The 20,738-nt window shown below is 37.2% G+C and overlaps 1 protein-coding gene across 1 annotated transcript; it reads left to right on the top strand.

The window, feature by feature from the left end:
* Nucleotides 1-6,157: 6,157 nt before the first annotated feature.
* On the top strand, nucleotides 6,158-6,973 carry LOC112035336 (uncharacterized). The gene has a single exon (XM_024068164.1). The coding sequence runs from the start codon at nucleotides 6,158-6,160 to the stop codon at nucleotides 6,971-6,973; it is 816 nt and encodes a 271-aa protein (XP_023923932.1).
* The last annotated feature ends 13,765 nt before the right edge of the window (nucleotides 6,974-20,738 follow it).

The following is a 20,738-nucleotide window of genomic DNA, read 5'->3' on the forward strand; positions in this document are numbered from 1 at the left end:
GTGATGAAATTGGGCATTTCATCTGCGAAGACTATAACATATCAACTAAGATGATTTGTCTTGATCATGGAAGTGGAGACTTCTAGTTGGTATGTTGATATGTTTTAAGAGTTAAGACATATTGAACTGGACCGCTGTGAGATTTATTATTCTCCTAATGACTGTCAAATGAATAATAAAGCTCACGACTTTTATTTACATCAACTCTAAATCCTGAGAGAATAATGGACCTGATCATGAGATGTAGGTTGCTTTGATATATCAGGAGTGAGATCTATAAGTTATGGTCAAAATCTCAGTATGTTGGGCAGCCGCATTTAGTGTTGATGGAACATGTATTCTCAAGATGGAGTTCATAGTCTCTTAACAGAGATATAAAATATTCCCTTGAGATAAGTTTAATGGGTTTGGTTATTCAGAGTGTTGGGCCCAACCACTTTAGTAAAGAGTTACTAAAGTATATATTTATGGAATTGGATTTCATAAATATATAATGAATAACATAAAGGATTAAACTGGGTACTCAAGGATTAAGATGTAGTAATCTATAAAGTGGCAGTCAACATTTCATGACTTTGTATTACTACGAATATTTTTATGAAGGGGTTGAATGTATAATAAAGTCTTGGGAAATAATTTATTTATAAGGCCTAGAGTGCAACTATATTTATATAGTGGTATTAAATATAGTTAATGGTAACTTTGGACTTGTCAAGAGTTGACAGAAAAGCCCAAGGCCCATTGGAGCTAGTGTCTTATTGGTCCCTTTTGGTCCCACTCCAAGCCACAAACTTAAGCCCAATTGGAAAGGCCCAAAAGGCCAGCCCAATTAGATAATTGGTTAGATACAAAAAGGGAAAAACGTTCAGAATATTAGAAGAGAGAAACATCATTGTGAAATGGTGTGGATGTGATTTTTTGTCACTCTCTAATCACCCTTTTGTTACCGATTGAGAGACCACACATCTTGGGTATCAAGTGGAATTGGAGTGAAGATTGAAAGTCTTCCCAAGAACGTTTGATCTTCGATTTTGAAATTCACCGCTTCAAGGTACGATCTCTTGTTCTCTAATTCTGAAATTTACTTTGTGCATGTTATCAATATCGAATGAAGTAGATCCGTTTTAAAACTTATTTTCCGCTGCATTTATCTTTATTTCCAACAAATGGTATCAGAGCGGTCTTCAATTTCGTATTGTTTAACATGTTGTGTGAGTTTTAGAATTGGAGAAGATAGTTTCATATTGTTAGAATAATTTTCTGCATGTTGTTGAAACTATGATTTGATGAAAACTGGAATTGATGTTATGATGTTGTTTAAATTTAAATTTAAGTATGTTAAATTGAGTTTAAAGGCTATAGCATCAATAGAATTCAGTTTTGACATCAAACTCTGTCTGTCATGTTCGTTTGAAAGATGTTTGTTCATGAAAAACAAAGAAAACTGTCTTAAAAAAATTTCTGGAAATTCAAGTTTCGCGATTTTCGATCGATCGAAAATCATTTTCGATTGATCGAATGAGACAGTGATCAGACTTCTTAGAACGATAGATTTTCGATTGTTAGTCGATCGATCGAATTTGTTTTTCGATCGATCGAGAGTCGATCGAGTATCAATCGAAGGAGTCAGAGGATCAAGTTTGAATTTCTTAATTTTTTCGATCAATCGAGGGGCACTTTCGATCGATCGAAAGAAAGAAAATCATATTTTTTTCTAAGTGTTTTCACATGTAAAAAGAGTAAGGTTATGTGTGATTAGATTACACATAGTTCTAACTAAAAGACCTAATGAGATCAAAGGTATTAGTTAAATAGAACTCTTAGTCCTAAATAGTTTAGGACTTGTCTTTTAAGAAACATTCTAATGAGATTAGAATTGTTGTATGATTAAAAGTCTTTAACTTAATTTATTTTAATTAGAAGTTTTAATGAGATTAAAGCTTAATTAAAAGTTATATAGTTTCTAATGGGATTAGAATACTTTATCTAGTAAATTAAGTAAATTAAGGATAGAGTTCTATATAACTAATTTTTGATTCGTTAGTGTTTAAGGAATCCTAAATAGTTTAGGACTTCCATTTTAGTTAGTGATTCTAATTAGATTAGAGTCTTGATTAAGTGCAAGGTTATTAGTTGTGATAGGATCACAATTATTTGAAGAAAAACCCAAGTAATGAGTGGGAGTGATGAAATAACCCTTTTGTTAAGTTTATTGTAATGTGAATAGATACCTTGTCTTGACTTCGAGTCTTGCATTCCATGCGGAGGGTATTTACTTCACGGATTACAATGTTAAACTTCTTTGTGATTGCGCGAATGTTCGTTACGCTATTGTGACGTGACATAGTTACATCACATTGAATTTAAACAATTAAACACATTTGATGTGTAGGGTTAAAATTGTGATTAGATCACAATGATTTCAAGACAATCCACTTGTTTTAAAATTTCTAGTGGGAGAGAGATTCAAGGGTTGATTCTCACGGCCTCCATTGCTGGTTTATAGTAGTGTGATTAGGCACCTCGCCTTGGCGTATATGCCTTGCTCCCTTCGGAGGGTGTTTAATTCATGGTACTACAGATTAAACTTCTTAATGATAGATGAAGTGTGTTTTTACATTGAGAACGACCACGCTTCCGTGGAGTTACTTGGTGACTCACATTGATTCTAGGCAATGGTATACATTAGACTAAGTGTAATGTTAACCTCCCTTCGGAGCCATGTCATTATTACTTAGAGGCCAAAGTAAGAGCAGCAAATTATTTTTGTTTGGTAAGAGTTACCATGATAGCATTAATAAAGAGAATAATTCTCGCCTGATCATAGTGATTGGTATGACCTCGCTTCCGAGGAATATTGACTCCGGGATTAGGTTGTCGTTGCACCTAGTATAGTATGGTTTTTAGGTTCCATATTATATGGTTATGGATGCAAAATGATAATGTCCTGTATTTAAGTTCAAGGTCTCAAAATAAAGTTGTCATAAATTTTGTCCTCTAGCTACTATTTTAGTTGAATCACATTAACTAAGAAATAATTTTGGACATGGTGCTTAAAGGAGCTGAAGTAAATATTCATGTTTTGATTCAGCATTGTCATAATTTCCTATACAGTCGTGAGCTTTATTATTCATTTGACAGTCATTAGGAGAATAATAAATCTCACAGCGGTCCAGTTCAATATGTCTTAACTCTTAAAACATATCAACATACCAACTAGAAGTCTCCACTTCCATGATCAAGACAAATCATCTTAGTTGATATGTTATAGTCTTCGCAGATGAAACGCCCAATTTCATCACCGACTACGAACTAAAATTCTGAGTTTACAAAGAACTTGTGATTTATATCTTTCTGTGACTTTTCACATAAATCACATACTATGCATCTCATAGACTAAGATAATGTCCCATTAGTTCATAAATGGTCTCATACAATTAAACAACTTAATTATTCATGACATGCCAATAAATTGGATTTTAGGGCACAAACCCTAACATCTTGATGATTGGTTGATAGAAGAATTGGACAACTATTTGAATGATGACTAGTTGGTTTTTGATTGCCCAGGTGTCCTTACTTGTCTAGTTGTATTCTTGTTTGTATATATGTTTATATTTATCATGATTTTGACTTCGCTTTATGGCAAACTACTTGTTAGTTGTAGTTTGTTTCCATAAGTTGACAATTTATGGATATGTCTCATGACCATGGAAAATGCATAAACACAAAAGCAGTGAATACCTTAAGCCATTTTTCTAGTTTTAATTTTATTTTTTGTTTTTTATACAGTATTTTATTGTCTCTGCCTTAGTTGTGAAGGTAAGATTGAATGTGTCTCCTACGGACATTGTGCCACTTTCTTTGATATTATTTTAATAACCTGTTTGATTTTTGTTGTTTATATACAGCCTCTGTATGTGTGTGGAGAACAATGCAAATGTGAGGGACCACAATGCAAATGTGACCCATTAGTTCTATCTATGGTCTTGCCCCAAGTCATAACCCAAATGGGAATTTGACTAATCTTACAAAGTTGTCATGGTCTGCAAGTTCACGGCACCAGTCATGCCGAGCACCGTGCCAACGTGCTTGATGTGCTTCGCCTCAAGCCCATAACACCAAGCAATCACACTAGACAAAATGCCTATGAAAGTTGACTCCCTACATAGCTACATTCATAATCAAATGTTAGATAGTGACATGTGTTTCAGAGTAGGCCTTGTAACAGATATAATAGTGAAGGTGTTGTTGTATTTGAGTGTATTGAATGTGGTGTTTTGGTTGGGATTATAAAAAATTAATTCAGTGGCATTACTAGCTGTATTGGATTTTTATGGGATTCATTGTTATACTTGTGGCATTGTAGACTTTGAAAGCATTGCAGGTTATTGTTTCATTAATAAAAACATTGAAAGAGATTATGATATCAGAGTAGCTAAATGATTAGTAGTATTTAGTTGGCATTTTGCAGGTTACTTGTGGCATTTTTTTTTTCTCTTTACTTTTGTTTCATGAAAGATTATAATAGTAGTTAGGTGTAACTAGTTGCTAATTTACAGAACTAAAATACGTACTCTGATTTTGGAGGAAATTGTTGAGTTGCATTACCCTTTTTACTGTACTAGCACATGTGGAGGAAGTTATGCTATTAAAAAATAAAAATAAAAGATTATATTGTTATTATTATTGTCTTGTATTTTCTGGGTTTGCTCTATGTTTTTTCATGCATAGAGTAGCCATTCGTATATATAACATTCTTACTTATCAAAAAAAAAAAAATTGTTATTATTATTGTATACATACCTTTCTATTATGACAATAAGTGAATGTTGTAATTAATATTCAAGTTGTGCAGTAAAAGAGTGTTAATTTTCATTTTTCAATTTGATAATGATATGGCTGTCTTGGCAGCACTAAAATGTATTAGCCTATTAGGGACTCTGTTATCTTCTTGGTCACTTTCCTGTGCAGTCTCTGTAAGTCTGATGTATAAGGTTTGTTCATTGCAAGGAAATTAATAAATGTTTACATTAAGAATATATTGGCTAGTATTTGAATCAACTTAATCTATTAATAATAATTAGATTTGAGACTTCTACACTTAGAGTTACTAATTTTGAGAATACCACACAATCCACATGAAAGAAAGCTAGCATATTTACGCATACAATGCATACTTATTTTTCTTGGATAAAGTTGAGCACTTGCACTCCATTCTATATTTGCATGATCATTTGATATTGTCTTGTGGTCTACACAAAGCACTCCATTCTGAAAAGGGTTTGTCTCCCAAAAACAGAACAAAAACTTTTAATAATATTGTCTGTTTCTGTGTTGTGCTTTGTGTGGACCATAGGACCACATGATACTTTTCCACATGCAAGCCCATCTCATACTTTATTCTGTTGTATTTTATATGTAGATGGCTAACTTGACATTCAATTTTGAGATTCATCATGGTGGCAAGTTTGTGTGGAACCCAGATTTGATAGATTTAGGAGTTAGTACTTCTTTTGTTGATAATGTTGACCTAGATAGACTTAGTTATTTTGAAATACAAGATATTTGTTTTGATGTGGGGGCAGTTAGTACAAGTGGATATCATTATCTTATTCCTGGAAGAAATTTGGAGCAAGGGTTACGGCTTATAAATGGAGATGATGATGTAGTTTATATGTGTGAGATTCATGCTACATGGCCTACAAATAAAATAACACTATATGTTGAGGGTGGTGAGAAGCCACTTGTAGTTGAACAACCATTTGGTAATGATGAAGTAGCAAATGATGATGATGATGTGCATGAGGTGAGTAATGTGGATGCTGAAGGAAGCGATGGAGAAGATATTGATTGGTTGGAGGAAGGGTTTGAGGGGCCAAATTTTGATGATGATGTGTTTGGAAATGTAGATGACGGGCCATCTACACATGATGGAGTTAGTGTCAATGCAGCAGCTCCACATGGGCCCTCTAAGGGAGATGATGGGCCATCTACACATGATGGAGGTAGTGTCAATGCAGTAGCCTTATATAGGCCCTTTGAGGGAGATGATGGGCCATCTACACATGAGGATCCAGCAGCCCCACGTAGGACTATTGCAGCTAACCCACCTCTTGAATAGAGTGAATGGGTTGACCCACCTCTTGAAGATGACATGAAAAGTCTAACAAGGTCTGATGATGATCAGCCAGCACCAACTGCAGCAAAAGAACCTGAGTTTAATGCCCAAATTGACATGAGAAAACCAGAGTTAAAGAAAGGAATGAAATTTCCAAACTCTAAGGTATTTAGGGAGGCATTGAGGGAATATGCTATAAAGAAGCCAGTAGATATCAAGTTCAAACTAAATGAGAAGAAGAAGATATCAGTTTATTGCATAAATGAATATGGATGGAGGTGTTATGCATCTCAACTATCTAGGGAGTTGATATTCCAAATAAAAAAATTCAATCCAGAGTGCACCTGCCCTAGATCCTTCAAACATAGCCAAGTGACTTCAAGTTATGTTGCAAAGAAGTTTATGCAGGAGTTTGACAAAAATCCTAATTGGAAAGTGGTTGGTGTTCAACATCATGTGAAGCAAGCACTTGAAATTGATATAAGTTACAGTCAGGTGTATAGGGCAAAAAGGAAAGCTACTGACTTGATTACTAGGGATGCACAGTTGCAATATGAAAAGCTTAGGGCTTATGCAGAGATGATAAGAGTGAATGATAAAGGAAGTAGGATTATTTTGCAAATTGAAATGGAAGATGAAAATGCACAGCCCAAATTTAAGAGAATATATATCAAGTATAATGCACAAAAAGTTAGTTTTTTGGGAGGCTGTAGACCAATCATTGGTTTAGATGGGTGCCACCTGAAAGGGAGATTTGGGGGGCAAATACTTTCTACCATAGCTAAAGATGCAAATGATAACATTTTTCCAGTTGCATTTGCTGTTGTTGAGCAAGAGAACAAAGATTCATAGGTACGGTTTCTACAACAGTTTTCAGATGACATTGGGAATCTAGAACAACTTAATCTGGTCTTCATCACTGATAGACAAAAGGTATGACTTTAGTAGTGTACTAACATATTTAACCCATTTATTTAAAGTTCAATAATACATGCCTCAGTTCATTTCAATATGTTTAACTAACATATTTAGTTGATCTGTTTTGTATATGAATTAGGGCCTTATACCTACGATTGAGATGTTGTTCCCAACTTGTGAGCATAGGTATTGTGTCAAGCATATCTATAATAATTTTAAAGTGGATCATAAGGGCTTGGAGTTGAAGGATACATTGTGGAGATATGCTGGTGCCACAACAATCAGGGAGTTTGAGAGAAGAATGTAGGAACTGAAAGATTTGGATGTCAAGGCTGTTTAGCTAGGATGTCAACATGTTTAACTAACATCAACCTTGCACAATGGTCTAAGTCTCACTTTAATAGTAGAGCTTTGTGTGACTGTTTAGCTAATAACTCGAGTGAGTCTTCTAATGTCATGATCTTAGAAGCTAGAGATAAGCCAATTTTAGCAATGTTGGAGTGGATTAGAGTTAGGCACATGACCAAACAATACAAAAAACAAAAAGTTATAGCAAAATACACTGGAAAGGTGTGTCCTAATATTCAAGACAAATTAGAAAATTTAAAACATGAGTCTATATCTTTCAGCGCTACTCCAGCAGGCAGTTCGATGTATGAGGTTGATAATGGTCATGAGAGACATATGGTTGACCTGGTTAAGAAGGCATGCAGCTCTAGGATTTAGGATTTGATAGGACTTCCTTGCAAACATGAGATCTCTGTTATTGTTAAGAACCTAGAGAAAGTGGAGGAATATGTGCATCCTTGTTATTGGAAAGAGACATTTGTTGAAACTTACAAAGAGATAATACAGCCAATGCTTGGCCAGTCTGAGTGGGTTGAGACTAACCAATCTGCTCCGGTTGCTCCTCATGTGTATAAACCACCTGGAAAACCACCAAAGCAAAGAAAAAGAGATCCTGAAGAGCCAAGGAACCCTTATAGAGTTTCTAGGATGAACAAGACAATCAAGTGTGGGAAGTGCCATAAAGAAGGACATAATGCAAGAGGGTGTAAGGCAGACATCACTGGTGAAACTCCATGGTAGAGAAGAGATAGACTTGCTAAATCAACTACTGTAAGTATTTCCATGCTTTGAACTATATTCATTTCCTCCTATATTTCATGTGTATGTAACTTGTACAACCCTCTTTGTAGTTACAAGGAAGTAAATCTACAAAAACAAAGCAAACTGCAACACCTCAAACTGCATCTCAGCCAGCAAGCACTAGATCTCAGCCTACATATAAAGCTTTTGGTTAAACTGCATCTTAACCTACACCAAACAATAGCTTTGAGGCAACAACTCAACCTCCAACTAGATCTAGAGCCAACTGGTTCTCTTTATCCTCACAACCGAGCTTCCATACGACATGGGATTCTTTACCATCTTAGGCACCTCTACTTTCTTTTATTTTGTTTATTCTTTTTCCTCTTACTTGCTATTGTTGGACCAAGTTGCTAACTGTTGGATTTTGGTTATGTAGCCAAGTGCATCTGTGAGCACTAATGGTGTACCAAGTGAAGGAAGTGGCGGTGATGCTGCTAGGGGGTTTAAAGGCGGAACGTGTGGTGTATCAAGGCCAACAAAGTTTCAACTAGTTGGTGGAAAGGGCAAGAAGGCAGCTGGCAAGGGCACTAAAAGCAGTAAATGAAAATGGAAGATGTTAAAGTTTCAACAACTTTTTTTGTTATAGTTCCCACGCTTAATGTATTTACTTAAAGTATTTGCTTGAGCATGTTCAAGTGTCAAAAACAATATTAGTAATTTTGGTTCGAAGATGTGTATGTCTGATGTGTGGTGGACTAGTAGTTGGGTTTTGGTTGGAAGATGTGTAAAGTGTAAAGTCACAGGATGTGTCAAAAACAATATTGGCAATTTTGGTTGCATGTGACATAAAGTCACAATGACTGTTCACTTTTATTAAAAGCAGTTAATGTGCATTGACACATAATAAAGTAGTTTGTTGTGTTGTGCTTGTCTTGGCTTTTAGTGGATTTACACAGGACTATGTTTTGCTTGTCTTGTTGTGCTTTTGGTGGATTTACACAAGTGTGCATTGACACAGCAAAAAAAATTATGTCTTTGAGCTTTATGTCACAGTAAAATTATGACACAGCATAGTTGTGTTGTTATAGGAGTGATTTTTATGTATTATTTTGGTATATTCTAAAAAAATTGGACACTACTTTTGGAACCAATTATTTATTCATTATATATCCCACAAGTTTATATGCAACCTAACGTATCTTGTTGTTTGATAGACTATTTTCATATTTACTGAAATGTGCAGAGTTATTTATATAGGCCAAAACAAAGGGGTTCCCAGCTCCTTTTATATTATTGCACAATCTTTCTAACACAAAGTAAAAGGTGAACTGACAAACCCAAATGAGAATGCTTTTATGGAAGATTATTAATCATTGGCAAGTTCCAAGTTTCATTCACGTTATTAACATTTCCACATAACACTTTGTGCCAATATATATCAATCACAGAATAAAGTTAAAAAAAAAAAAATTATACTAAAGAATATTTGCACAAAAACAACACTTTCCATTTCAGGAGATAGATACAATAACATTTCAACACCCCCCCAAGCATCATGGTAGATTAAGGTTCCTCACCCTTACATTGTTGTTCACTGAGGCAAAATACAACAACAACATTACAAAAATGAAAAATAATCATGACAAAACTAGTGTCACCTTGTACAATCTCTCACTCTCTCTAACCCTCTTAAGTTTCTCCCTAGCTTCTACATAAAGCTCATGAGTTTCTCGTTCCCTTCAGTTAGATCTTTCTTCCTTTTCCCTAGTTGTCATTTCTCTCTGATTTGCAAGCTACAGTTCATTCTTAAGCATACTTATCCTTTCATGGTCACTCTTACAAGTTTCGTTATCCATCCACTGAAAGAAGCCACATTTGGGACCGACCTGATCATTACAATTATAACAATTAGTTTCACAGTTCACAATAAATCACAACTAATAATTCAATTCAAATCGAATACAACAATGTAACTATTTCTTACATTAAATTGACTACAACCGAGGAATCTTCTTCCATAGTTATCAGCTTTTCGACTTGTTCATAGGGCACAATTCTCAAGGGTACATAAATGACCATCTTCAGCACGGTAGAAACCACTAGTTGTAGAGCCATTGCCAGTTGATGAAGACATAGCAAAAATTTGTTACAAGCTTATAGGCTAACAAATCTGTTAGAAAAGGCATAGTTCAAATTTTCAGCATGTGTGACAGCATAAACCATTGTTAACACTTATCAAATTAAGTAAGATAAACTCACATTGAAGTCCTGCATTAATGCATTGTAAAGGTTTCAACAATCAAAGGTACCATAAAGGCTAGACCGCTAAATGCATCATAAGTGGAAGCCCTTCCTATTCTACCACTAGATCTACTACACATTTTTCTTCCATCAAGTGTATCCCAATTGTTCTCTACAATTATCCTTTTGCAAAGTCTCAACCATTACATTATAACGACGTTACAAAGAATTTTTGTTCAGTCAAAATACAGTAGACATGACTATGAGATCTTTCATATTAGAAATTTGTTATTGTGCAAGGCTCACAACTAAGGCAAAGACAATAAAATATTGTATAAAAGACAAAAAATAAAATTAAAACTAGAAAAATAGCTTAAGGTATTTACTGCTTTTGTGTTTATGCATTTTCCATGGTCATGAGACATATCCATAAATTGTCAACTTATGGAAACAAACTACAACTAACAAGTAGTTTGCGATAAAGCGAAGTCAAAATCATGATAAATATAAACATTTATACAAACAAGCATACAACTAGACAAGTAAGGACACCTGGGCAGTCAAAAACCAAGTAGTCATCATCCAAATAGTTATCCAATTCTTTTGTCAACCAATCATCAAGATTATCTTCGAGGTGTCTAAAAATGGAAATTAAGGCCATTCATTTTGCAAGAAGATAATCATTGAAGGTAGCCAACACAAGCATGCTTACAACTTTACTAGTAAAAGCATTCAAGGTCCTTATGGACTTAAACATAGACAATAATCACAAGTAAATACACATAGCAAAAGCATACAAGAAAGGCAAAGAAAAAATTTCTACAAATTTAATAAAGGATACTCCATGCAGTACATTTAATACACTCAAATACAACAGCACATTCACTATTATATTTGTTACAAGAAAGTGGCACAATGTTCGTAGGCGACACATTCAATCTTACCTTCCTTAAAACCCCACAGAAAGATGGAATCAAGAACAGTTTAAGAAACTCAAACTCGAAGAAAGAATTAAAAAACCCAATTTCAAACCCTAGGTTTCAAAAATTAAAAACTAAAGAGGGTTTTGATCTACTTGCTAATGCTGAATAGAGGACTATGCAAGATCAAAACCCAGGTTCAATACCCATGGTGGCACCCAAGAGCATGCACGATTAAAACCCACCCACAATCAAAACCCAGTTCCATTTCAGTTTGTGAATTGAAGCCCATAGCTAAACAGAGGAGGAGCAACTGATAGCAACTTGCTTCCTCAGCTCGAATCTGGAAAATAAGAGTCTCAAGCGAAGCCCATTGTAGGAGTTAGTGAGTTTTAGGAGTTTTGGGGTTTGTTTTAGGAGTGAGTGAGTGTTTTGATCCATTTTGGGGTTTTTTTTTTTACTTATTCTGTGTTAGAGTAACGGAGAGTGGAGAGGTGGGTTATGGCTAGGTAATGGTCAGAATCACAAGTGGGCAAAGTGTCAAAATTTAAACCACGAGTGGGCACACAGAATTAGAGGCAAATCACAGGTGGGAAAAGTGTAATTATCCTCTTTTTTTTTTTTTTCTTTTTTTGAAATTACCTAAATATAAACTATGTATTTGAAAGTACATGTATACCTGTGAGCTTTATGTTGTTTTTACCTTATGCCATGTGTGATTTCTCGGTAATCACCTGATTTGGTTTCCATAGTCTTTGTGACAATGGAATCAGATCCAAGTCTGTGCCCTTTCACTATATATGATGCATTCTTCCTTGCTGCTCATAAGGGGAAGAGGTTCCTTAATTGTGTGTGGATGATGCTACTGCCCATAGGGCCAAAAGACTACATGCAAAAGAGGTCCTATTTAACACGTTCTCCCTACTGCCCATTGGGGGAGAAAAAAACCTTAAGGGTATAGGTGAGGCTATTGCTCACCAGGCCAAGAAACTGCACACCAAAGAGGATAATATCATGCCAGTTGTGAATGGGTGGATCCCTTGATCAGTTTATGCGATAGTGTGATATAGTTGTGATAAATTACCATATGTTAGATTTAATGACTTTGGAATTATATTATTAGTGCTCACAGATTATAGTATATAGTTTCATGGTATTTACTTTGAAAAATTTTGTGTTTTAGTGTTCAATCATTCTTTCATATTATTATTATTGAAAATGAAACTTGCATTTCCCCTACCCCATTAATTAAGATACTTACTCGTCTCTGTCTAATCCCATTATGTTAGGTTCTAAAGGTTTAGGAATTTATGTATTTAGAACTTTAATTTATAATATTGGCAAACCATGATCAAAACAATCTGTTTATTCTTGTTAAAGTGTGCTCAAAGTTGTTTAATTATTGTAAAGTTGGAATCGAGAGATTGTAGATGCATTGGGGCATTTCGGTCTGGCTCGATCGATCGAAGAATAGATTTGATCGATCAAAAGTCGACCAGATTGCGTTTTCTACAGTTTTTCCAACTTAGCCCTAACTCATTAAACATTTAGGGTTTTATGTTTTTGCCCTAGGTATATAAGGCAAAACCCTAGCCACGTTTTTAGAGTTGCTCCAGTTGTATTGTTGCTCATACATTGCTGCTTTGTGTAAATCTCTTGTGAGATCTAGAGGAGCTTTCCTTTACACAAAACTTAGGGTTTTCAAGATTGAGATTACTTCAACATCTTGATGATCAACTTGGTTGCTACCATTGAAGCTTAAAGAATATCAAGCGTGGATGCTTGTAGCTGATTGAAGAATTCAAGAAAGAAGGAGTCCGTGGATTCGAAGCTTGCACGGGGTCGTGTCAGTAAGTTCTACTAGTAGGTAGCATTAGAAAGTCGAGCGGGGAGGTTGTAAGTCCTTTTGTATGAACTTCGATTCTTTCATAGTGAATTCAGTTTTGCCTTGAGGATCGGTGGGTAAAATCCTCCCCAGGTTTTTTACCGGTTTGGTTTTCCTGGGTGATCACATCTTGAGTTATTTATTATTCCGCTGCTATATATTCTTGATATGATTGTTTGATTGGTTTAACCTAGGATTACTTAATTTGACTAAGTAACAACTTGGCTAATTAACTAGGCTACTCAATCTGGTTGTGTGTTAAGGGGTCTAAATTTTCCATCAAGTGGTATCAGAGCAGGTAGCTCTTTTGTCTGAGATTTTTGATCTCTGAGCTAATCCTTGACCCCTGTTATCATGGAGCATGGATACTCTCTTGTTGTTCCTCCTCACTTTGATGGGAATAACTATGCTTATTGGAAAGTAAGGATGAAAGCATTCCTGAAATCCATTGATGAGAGAGTTTGGAATTTCGTTGAGTACGGATGGGAGAAGCCCACTACTCCTGTGAGTGAGTGGCAAACTTCTGAAAAAGAAGCAGCTGGCTTCAATAGCAAAGCTATGAATGCCATCTTCAATGCTGTTTCTATGGAGGAATTTAAGAGGATCTCTAATGTTGAGATTGCTCATACTGCTTGGAAAATCCTCCAAACTGTGCATGAAGGCACAAAAGCAGTTAAGATAAACAAACTGCAGCAATTAACTTCTAGGTTTGAGAGCATTAAGATGTCTGATAATGAATCCTTTGATGAATTTTATGCCAAACTGAATGATATTGTTAATTCTGCTTTTAATTTGGGTGAAATCTATGATCAACCTAAAATTGTTAGGAAGATACTTAGATCATTAACTGAAGACTTTAGACCCAAAGTGACTGCCATTACTGAGAGCAAGGATGTGGACTCCATCCCTGTTGATGAGCTTATAGGATCTCTTTAGTCCTATGAGTCTGACTTATCCAAAACAAACAAATCCAAATCAATTGCTCTTAAGTCTGTTGATAATGTTGAGGCTGGTGGATTTGAGGATGAGCTCTCTACTACAGAGATAGCTTACCTTGCCAAGAATTTTAAAAACTTTCTAAGAAATACTAATAGAGGGGCAAGAGGTACAAATACTGCTGAACCTAGAAACTTTAGGAAGAATGATCCCACTAAGGTTAATAACTTTGAAAAAACTAGAGAAAAAGTAGGTCAATCTTCAAACAATTCTTTGGGTGCTCAATGTTTTGGTTGTCAAGGGTATGGTCATGTTAAATCTGAATGTCCTACATTCTTGAGAAATAAGGGTAAAGCTATGGTTGTAACCCTTAGTGATAATGAGGTTTCTGATGATGAGTCTAAATGTGACGAGGATGGAAACTTCATTGCTTTCACTGCTACTGCAATAGTTAATGAAAGCATATCTGTTGAGGAGAACCCTTCTGATGGGGAACTCTCTGAGGATGCAGATCTTTAAGAGGCCTATAATAAACTTTGCAAAGTTGCTGCGAAGGATGCTATGAATGTTGAACTTGGCCTGAAGAAAATTGATTCTCTTGAGCTTGAAAAGAAAAATTTGCTTGTTAAATTATTTGATGCTAATGATCTTTTGAACCATGTGAAATCTGAGAACATGCTTTTACTTGATAAAGTTAAAACTTTAGAACATGATTTATCTGTTACTAGAACTGCTAGTTTTAAACTTGATCACATGCTGAATGTTCAAAAGTATCATTCTGATAAATCTGGGATAGGATATGTTGAAAGCATCTCTGTATCTACTCCACATTCCACGGACTTTGTTTCTTCATCTTCTTCTGAACCTTCTGTGAGTGAGGTTGTGGGTGAAACTGTCAAACCACCTGTGAGTGAGGTAGTAAAACCTGTAGAAGTTTCACCTCCTAAGAAGATTAGGGTTGATCTGAGAGAAACTAAACCTACCCTTTCTAAGGATAAGATGCATGGTAAACATGTTTGGGTTTGTCATTACTGTGGAAAGTCTGAACACATTCGTCCTAACTATTACAAGCTTCAAGCTGCTAAGAGAGCAACTAAACCAAAGGTGCCTGTGCCTCAAGCACAAGATCCTATGGCACTTATTGGTGAATTGGTAAAGGCTTTGAACCTTTATTCCAATTCTGGAGTTGGAAATCATGCGAATGTGAATAAGAACTCCAATGCTCATGGTGCATCTAAAAGGTTTTGGATGCAAAAGACTCGACCTAATTGAGTCTTTCTGACATGGTCCTTGTGCTTCATTGCTCATTCCTCTGTGACCATTGTTCTTTGGTTTTTTGTGTTTCTTTTGTTTTGTTTCTAGGATTTGCATTGCATTATACTAAACCTACCCTTTCTAAGGATAAGATGCATGGTAAACATGTTTGGGTTTGTCATTACTGTGGAAAGTCTGAACACATTCGTCCTAACTATTACAAGCTTCAAGCTGCTAAGAGAGCAACTAAACCAAAGGTGCCTGTGCCTCAAGCACAAGATCCTATGGCACTTATTGGTGAATTGGTAAAGGCTTTGAACCTTTATTCCAATTCTGGAGTTGGAAATCATGCGAATGTGAATAAGAACTCCAATGCTCATGGTGCATCTAAAAGGTTTTGGATGCAAAAGACTCGACCTAATTGAGTCTTTCTGACATGGTCCTTGTGCTTCATTGCTCATTCCTCTGTGACCATTGTTCTTTGGTTTTTTGTGTTTCTTTTGTTTTGTTTCTAGGATTTGCATTGCATTACATTTATGCATTTCATTCTAGGATTTATTTTGTTTTCTCTTAAATAAAAAAAAAATTTTAAAAAAAGGGAGAAAAGGAGAAAGAAAAAATGTGTTTGACATTGTTTTCTTGGTTTTTGAAAACAAGGTTGGTCAATTTATTTACACATATCATGTCCTATGTACCTTGTTTAGCTTTGATGAGCTTATTTATTGCACTTGACTAGTTGAAGCTTTGTAGTGCATGTTGTGTGGGAAAGATGTTTATGGTGTTTATCACTTTGTCTTGATCTTGAAGTCACATTTTATTTGACTGTCGGACTTGATCCTTTTGAGAAAGGCATAAATAACTATCTCACCACTGTTCACTAGCCAATCATGAACACCTTAGTGCATATCATAAAATTCTGTGCTCGAGAAAGTGTAGCACATGCACAAAAAGAACATAAGGTGATGCCTCGGCTTAATTGCTTAATGCTTAAAATTGGTGTGCACTATTAGGCTTGATGCCATCTCACATAAATAAAATTGGTGTGTACTATTAGGCTTGTTGCCATCTCACATAAAAAAATGAGGCAAAAATACAAGAAACTTACATGATTACAAGCTTTTGTTCTAGGAGATGTGGGAGTTATATGATGTAACTCTTTAGGTGATAGTCTCTTTTAAATTTTATGTGATGGATTGTGTAGACTTTGTGATTGATTGCTATTTACATATCACCTCACATGTTTCTCAAAGTTTTTGCTAGTTGCACACACTATACAAGTTACTCTTTGCTAAACTTTGTACATGTTATTGTGTGTGTTTTTGGTCTGACCAACCAAGTTTGAATATACTTTGAGAATTATGCAAAACATTTTTTTTGCTTGAGAATTTAAAAAGAGAATGGCTGAAATTTTCTTTGGAGAAACTGGGATTAAAATTGGGTTTTTGAAAAATCATTCCATCTTATACTCATGCATTTTGTTTTCATTATTTAATGCTTTGAGGAGTTGTTTTTCGAAACTGAGGTTTGTGTTTTTCAAAACTGTGATTTTTCTCAAAATTTTTGTAAGCCTCTACCCAATTCGGTCGATTCATTCTGATTTTCGATCGATCGAAAAAGTGCTTTAATTTGTTTAAAAATGACTGTCTCATTCGATTGATCGAATGTATTTTTCGATCAATTGAAAGTCGCGAATCAGGTTTTTTAAAAACACTGTTCTTGACTTTTTCAAACACTTTTTCAAAAGTTTTTCAAAGTCTTTTCTCTCTCTCCGACTTAGCAAGCTCAACTGTTCAAATTTTTGTCGTTTTCCTTCGGATTTTTTGCAAGAATTCTCTTTCCTCAAGCCGGTATGTCTATTTTACCCTTCCTTTTTGAGTTTATTTACTAATTTCATGCATTTTTTCATGCATTTATACTCAAAATTTCGGACCCTTTTCTTTTTGGGATTGTTGTGGATTTAAGCCCAATTTTGTGTAATTGATCAATGGGTTTTTGTGGGGACATACAATAAACATGTTCTTAATAGTTTAATTTGATCAATTTTGGGTTTTGTGTGAAATTGAAAATTATATGATTTATAATTGATCCGAATTGGGGATTTTTGTTCAATTGGGTTTAATTGATGAAATTGGCTTGTTGTTTTGATGAAATTGGTTATTCTAATCTGTTTTCATCAATGTGTGATGATCAATTCATCAATTTGTTTCAAAATTATGAAGTGGTTTTTCAAATTGTTTTTTGGGTTTTTGTTAGAAACTCTATGTTCGAGCCAATTTTGTGAAATTGAACCTAATTCGAACTGTGTTTACTGCTGATGAAGCTGAGAAGTTCACCAATAAGTCGCACAATGCTCTTTCCGCTTGTATGTTAACCTGCACAAAGCAAAGGAGAAAACCTATCAAAGGGCGCCGGTGTGGTGCCGGCCAAATACCCTCTGAAGGTCAAGTCAGAAAGTATTCTCACAACTCTAGAGTGCTAGAGAGGGTAAAATAATGCGTACCTTGGTTTGTGAGGGTATTGGAGCTTTTATAGTAGTAGAAGGTTGACATCTCTTTCTTGGTGCGGAAGTCTTTTCCTTATAGGACTCTTCTTGCAGAATCCTAAACGTGATGGACAGATCTCTTCCTTATAAGGAAGATCTTTACCAAATATATAAGATTTCCGGAGTCCAACTAGCGCAAGGACTCTATTTAGGGCCTCATGAGAGTGGGCCAAAATATCCCCAATAAGGGGTCCAACAGGCCCATGGCTAACCAGCCCACCTTCCTTTGCTCCGTCCGTATCCAGTCCATCCACATGAGATCCGTCCACTGGAGGCCCATGCAAATGATGGGCTCACCCATCCTGACTTCTGTGGACAATATACGGCCCGTTCAATCACAAAAGGCATCCTAGCATGTATTTTCTCCCTTTCAGTTGCCCCCTCACCCGATGGGTCCGTCATGAATAAGAGAACGGACCCATGGGGTGACGGATCTAGAACTCGGTCATGTCTCCATGACACCTATGTCCGTGAACTTTCATTCGTACAATGCTGGATAAGGAGCTAACACATTAATGAACTGTGCCAAGTGTCATCCTGTCAATGGCCGTTGTTTTGGAACGAGGCGTCGCTTCGTCTTCCGTGCACCTCTCTTATAAATATCAATCCCCCGCCCCTCATTTCCCCACTTGTTGCTGGAAGAAACTGTCAGAGTGAGTCCGTCACATCTGTCAGAGAACAGTCCGTTCACTTATCTACCCGTCGCCTGCCACATCTTGCCTACTTTAATCTTCTGGTGAGTTATTCCATATCCGTCCCCTTTTAATTCTTTAGCTTTTATTTATTTCTTTACTTCACAAGCCCGTCGCTCTTTTCCAACCCGTTAGAGTCTTAGGTTCTGTCATTACCTGTAGGCCATGTCTAGTGCATCGAGTAATCAGTCGGTCGTTCGTGATGGGGCGGATTACGAAGAGGTATACCCGTCAGGTCCCAAAGACCACGACGTCCCGAGCGAGAGTAGTCCATCATCATCCTCCTCGTCCTCAACACATGAGGGCCTGGAGATGATCGAAATCCAAGAGGGATCAGCTGACGACGAAGAGCCGATAGTTAGGTCCGTCATGGGAGCTGATGGACTTAGGGAGTTCATCATGTCCCCAGAGTGGACGGTACACGCCTTTACGTCCACTATCAAGGAAGGCCATTTTAACACACTTAGGGCCTGCTACCAAATCCCAGACCACATCCCACTCCGTCTACCCTACAAGTCAGAAAAATGTTATTACGAAGGAATTGACGGAGCGGGCGTGTACGAACAAGTGCTCAAGGCTGGCCTGAGATTTACGTTAAGTTCGTTACACCATGAACTCTTACACTACTTAGGTATATCCGTCAGCCAGGTGTCCCCTAACGCCTAGAGAGTCTTCATTGCGATTGAGGTTCTGTACGGAGCCATGTCAGACGGTGGGAGGAGGCTTACAATAAAAGAGCTCCTCCATTGCTACTGTCCGGACGAGATAGACAAATCAAGGGGCATGTACAGCTTCGTCCCTAGGGGCCCCGTCCTGAAAGTCATTTATGAGACCCCAGACTCAAATAGAGACTGGAAGAGTCGTTACTTTTTCATAGAAGGAGAGGATTGGATGTGTCATCCGGGAGAGACAGACTTCATGCCCGTCGACACAGTTTGGGGCATTTTAAACCCATCTGGTATGGCCCATCATAAATGACTCCGTGCATCTTAATAATTTTAAAATGTTTCTAACGTCCATCCTCTTTGATGCAGTTCGACGGCGTCCCCAAATTACACTTGAGGAATTCAATTTCCTTGGGAGAATTTTTTCAAAGACAAAGCCAGAGGAGCGGACGTGGGCCAAGCTCGTCAACGTTAACACAATCCACTGGTATTGTGACGGTCTCGAGCCCACCCCAGCGGCTTTAAAGTACGAGAAATAGACCCGTCTACGTGAGTCTGTCGACCCTCATGACCCCTTTTTTTTTTTTTTTTTTACCGTTATTATTTATTACTTCTTAGTCCGTCCACCTTTTTCAGAGATGGAGGATGCCAAGAGGCGAGCAGCCATAAGACTCCAGGCTGCGAAGAACAAACAGACTAGAACAGACCCCATGGGGATGGGCTCCAGCAAGCAAAACTTGAAGAGGAAGCTGCCCGTGAAGGGTGATCGTCCACCCAAGCAGCCCCCCTGGAGCCGATCGTCGGCTTGATGGCTGAGGGGAGTAAGTCGATCACTCCGGCAAAGCACGGAGCGGGCAAAGGGCTGATGACGGGTCCTTCTGACGAGCAAAAGAAGTCACCCGTCTTGCTCCACGAGGACTCCAAGTATGCCTTGGAGAGGTTGTCGTTGATTATTACCACCAACGACTAAGAGGATCTTGGGAATCACTCGACGGAGGTGATGGGGGAGACGGGCCTCTTCAACATTGCTCAGGTAACTACTCCGTCGTTCTTTGTCCATTTGTTCACCATTCTTTGCCTCTTAATATCTTACTTATGCATTTTCGTTGTGCCTTAGGCTATGATCATGATGAAGGGCTTGATGGGACGGTGCCTCAACTACGAGACAACCATTAGCCGGATTCGTGGGAAGGCCAAAGTGATGGAGGAGGAGCTGCTCAACCTTAGGACTTGGAAGGCCGTCTAGGAGAAAAAACTAAAGATGGCCGAGACGGCCCGGGACGAGGCTATCCAGCTAACGGACCGTCTAAAGAGGGACCTGGTGGAGAAAGACAATGAAGTCCGTCAGGCCAAGGAGGATGCTGTACGCGAGTACCGCGACTCCGACGCCCTTATTGCGGAGCTAAGTCTTGTTTTTAACGACGGGTTCGACGATGCTCTCCGTCAGGTGAGGGCGTTGTACCCTGGGATAG

This window comes from Quercus suber, unplaced genomic scaffold (assembly GCF_002906115.3).
Source record: "Quercus suber isolate HL8 unplaced genomic scaffold, Cork oak 2.0 scaffold_236, whole genome shotgun sequence".
NCBI classification, from domain to species: domain Eukaryota; kingdom Viridiplantae; phylum Streptophyta; class Magnoliopsida; order Fagales; family Fagaceae; genus Quercus; species Quercus suber.

Bases quoted from the DNA above. Each gene is read 5' to 3' on its own strand.
- LOC112035336 (XM_024068164.1), top strand. From the start codon at position 6,158: ATGAAAAGTCTAACAAGGTCTGATGATGATCAGCCAGCACCAACTGCA.